Source organism: Trachymyrmex cornetzi, unplaced genomic scaffold (genome assembly GCF_001594075.2).
Source record: "Trachymyrmex cornetzi isolate Tcor2-1 unplaced genomic scaffold, Tcor1.1 scaffold332, whole genome shotgun sequence".
Lineage (NCBI taxonomy): Eukaryota > Metazoa > Arthropoda > Insecta > Hymenoptera > Formicidae > Trachymyrmex > Trachymyrmex cornetzi.
The window spans coordinates 78,474-80,915 of record NW_017298026.1 but is presented as its reverse complement, the minus strand read 5'-3'; the positions used below and the strand labels follow the sequence as shown (position 1 = coordinate 80,915).

The window sequence follows — 2,442 nt, the reverse complement described above, 5'->3', positions numbered from 1 at the left end:
TATAAGTGTATGTTGTGTGTTTGCTTTACAGATTTATTTAGTTCTACGAAGAAGGATGATACATTAACAACTTTGTATAGTGGAGAAAAACAACAAACAAATATGCAAAAAGAACAACTATCTGATGTATTGGATAATGAAAAATTAAAACAAACACGTTCTTTAAAACGAAAAACACAACAGAAATTAAATTGTCAAACACAGAAGAAACATTACGTATGGAACGCATAAAACGAGTAATGGAACAAGATCAACAACTAGCACATACTAAACAAAAGCATGAAGAAAGTATGAGTAACATGAAAACAAATCATTTAAATGAAATTCATAATTGAGAATTGCAACACTTAAAACGGATGCAAACTTTGGAAATAGAAATAAAACAAGCACAACTCAGAGCAATTGAATCAATAAAAAATAAAGAAAATATTGATACATTTAGAGTTTGAAATATTGAAAAAAAATATATGTATACACATATAAAATACCATTTTAAAAAGTTATTTATTCCTATTATTTAAAGATAGCAAGTTGATGTTACTTTTCTTTATGTTGGCGTCAAAATATCGCACTTAAATGTCATTTAAGAAATTAATTTGCTACCTGGGACATATTACATGAATATTATTGTGTTGATGATAATTTTTCTACAACCTTCTAGATTATTTTATGTTGTGTATTCTTTACATATATATTTGTTTGAGTTTAATTATTATAATTTAAACGTACTACAATTATGTAATTAAGTTTATATGTATGCAATAATATACATTCCAAATAGGTGTGTGATCTTAAGGAGAGATCTTAAGGAGTTTTCAAATGAAAATATTTATAAAAATAAGTTGCGAAAAAAATATGTGACGAAAGATGTTATGTTTAAAACTAGGATAATTACATCGCCAAAGCTGTTTGTGATCAAAGACATTTATGACAAAAGATGTTATGTTTAAAAGTAAGATAATTACGTTGCCAAAATTGTTTGTAATAACATATTTATGATAATGTTATGTTCAAAATGTTATATTTAAAAGTAAGATAATATAAAGTAAGATTAAAGTAATAAATCAATGTTTCTGTCAATTATGTGTAATAATTTTTATTACATTCTTCCTCTTATCCTAACAAATGATTAATCAATTTCGATATAATCTACTAACTTATTTTGGATTATAATAGTAGCATACTGTTTGTAAGTTCGAAAATTTATAAGTCAAAGTAGTCGTAAATAGAGGAATATCTGTATAATATAAAACTATTCTTATAACTAATATATCAACTACTGTATATAAAACTATTCTTATAACTAATGTATCAACTACGCTTATAATATATATTGTAATATTAATGAATATGGAATTAAATTTTATCGGAACAGTCGTTCAATGAGAGCATTTCGTATGAGAAAACCTTCACCAGGTTGATAATGAGGCTCGACCACCGGAACTTCATTATCTAAATTTTCTATTTCTTCATCTTCTAACTGATCATTTAAAATCAATGAGATATTATGGAGAACAGCACATGCCACTACAATTGATGTAGAAGTTAATAATTTTGTCGTAAGCCCTTTTGACAAACAAGGAAATCTCCGTTTCCATATACCAAATGTCCTTTCGACAATTCTTCTTGTTCTTCCGTGAATCGCATTATAACTAAAACAAAAAAATACATATAAAATAGTTGTATCATGTTTATTAATGACACATACACACATACGTGAGCGAGCGTGTGCGTGCGTGTGTGTCAGTAATATAATTATATGTATAAAAGAATTTTTTTAATTGTATTTATAAAATACATGTATCAAACCTTATTTCTTCATCCGTTGTAGGATTACCAATCGGTGTAAGTAAAAAAGGTAATATGGGATATCCAGCGTCTCCAACCAGCATTCCATCCAATTCACCTTGTCTATATCGCATATATATGCGAGAATTTTGGAAAATTCGGCTATCGTGTTCACTTCCTGGCCATTCAGGAACGATATCTAAAATTTCTGTCTTTGGCCCAACAACAACCTACAAAGAGGAAATGAGATGAGAATATGAGGTAATTTTTGCTTTGTATATGCTCTTTTATACGAAATATAATATTTTCTTATAGTGTTTTTCATTAGCAGAACTGGTATGCACTCAGTGCACATTAAAGCCGTTGTACACTAATCTAATCGGAATATAAAAGTGAGATCTCAATTGATAAAGTATAGATCAAACAGGTATAAGAGCTCACTGAGCGCTCAGTGAACGGTCGTGCTTCTGGATGCACCCTATATTTTATCAAATATCATAAAAAAATGTATTGAGAATTTTGCGGTTTAACTCATTTCTATATTTTTATTATATTAAACATACATTTTTACATCGATTTGTATACAAAAGCTTTAAAGGGGGGATCCCGATTAATCACTGCTTTATTGGACACCACCAATCACAGTGGCCAGCT

At 28.4% G+C, this 2,442-nt stretch overlaps 2 protein-coding genes across 2 annotated transcripts in view; one reads left to right on the top strand and one right to left on the bottom strand.

Moving 5' to 3' along the window:
• Positions 1-393, top strand: part of LOC108762997 (uncharacterized) — a 3,532-nt gene extending 3,139 nt beyond the window's left edge. Inside the window, exon 4 of the mRNA XM_018510282.1 lies at positions 32-393. Within this exon, the coding sequence (XP_018365784.1) occupies positions 32-231 (200 nt within the window). The 3' untranslated portion in view covers positions 232-393. The remainder of the gene's footprint in view (positions 1-31) is intronic.
• A 970-nt stretch (positions 394-1,363) lies between these two features.
• LOC108762996 (putative nuclease HARBI1) overlaps positions 1,364-2,442 on the bottom strand; it is a 7,467-nt gene continuing 6,388 nt past the window's right edge. Inside the window, exons 2-3 of the mRNA XM_018510281.1 lie at positions 1,810-2,018; positions 1,364-1,652 (exon numbers count right to left, since the gene is read on the bottom strand). Of these exons, the coding sequence (XP_018365783.1) occupies positions 1,364-1,652; positions 1,810-2,018 (498 nt within the window). The remainder of the gene's footprint in view (positions 1,653-1,809; positions 2,019-2,442) is intronic.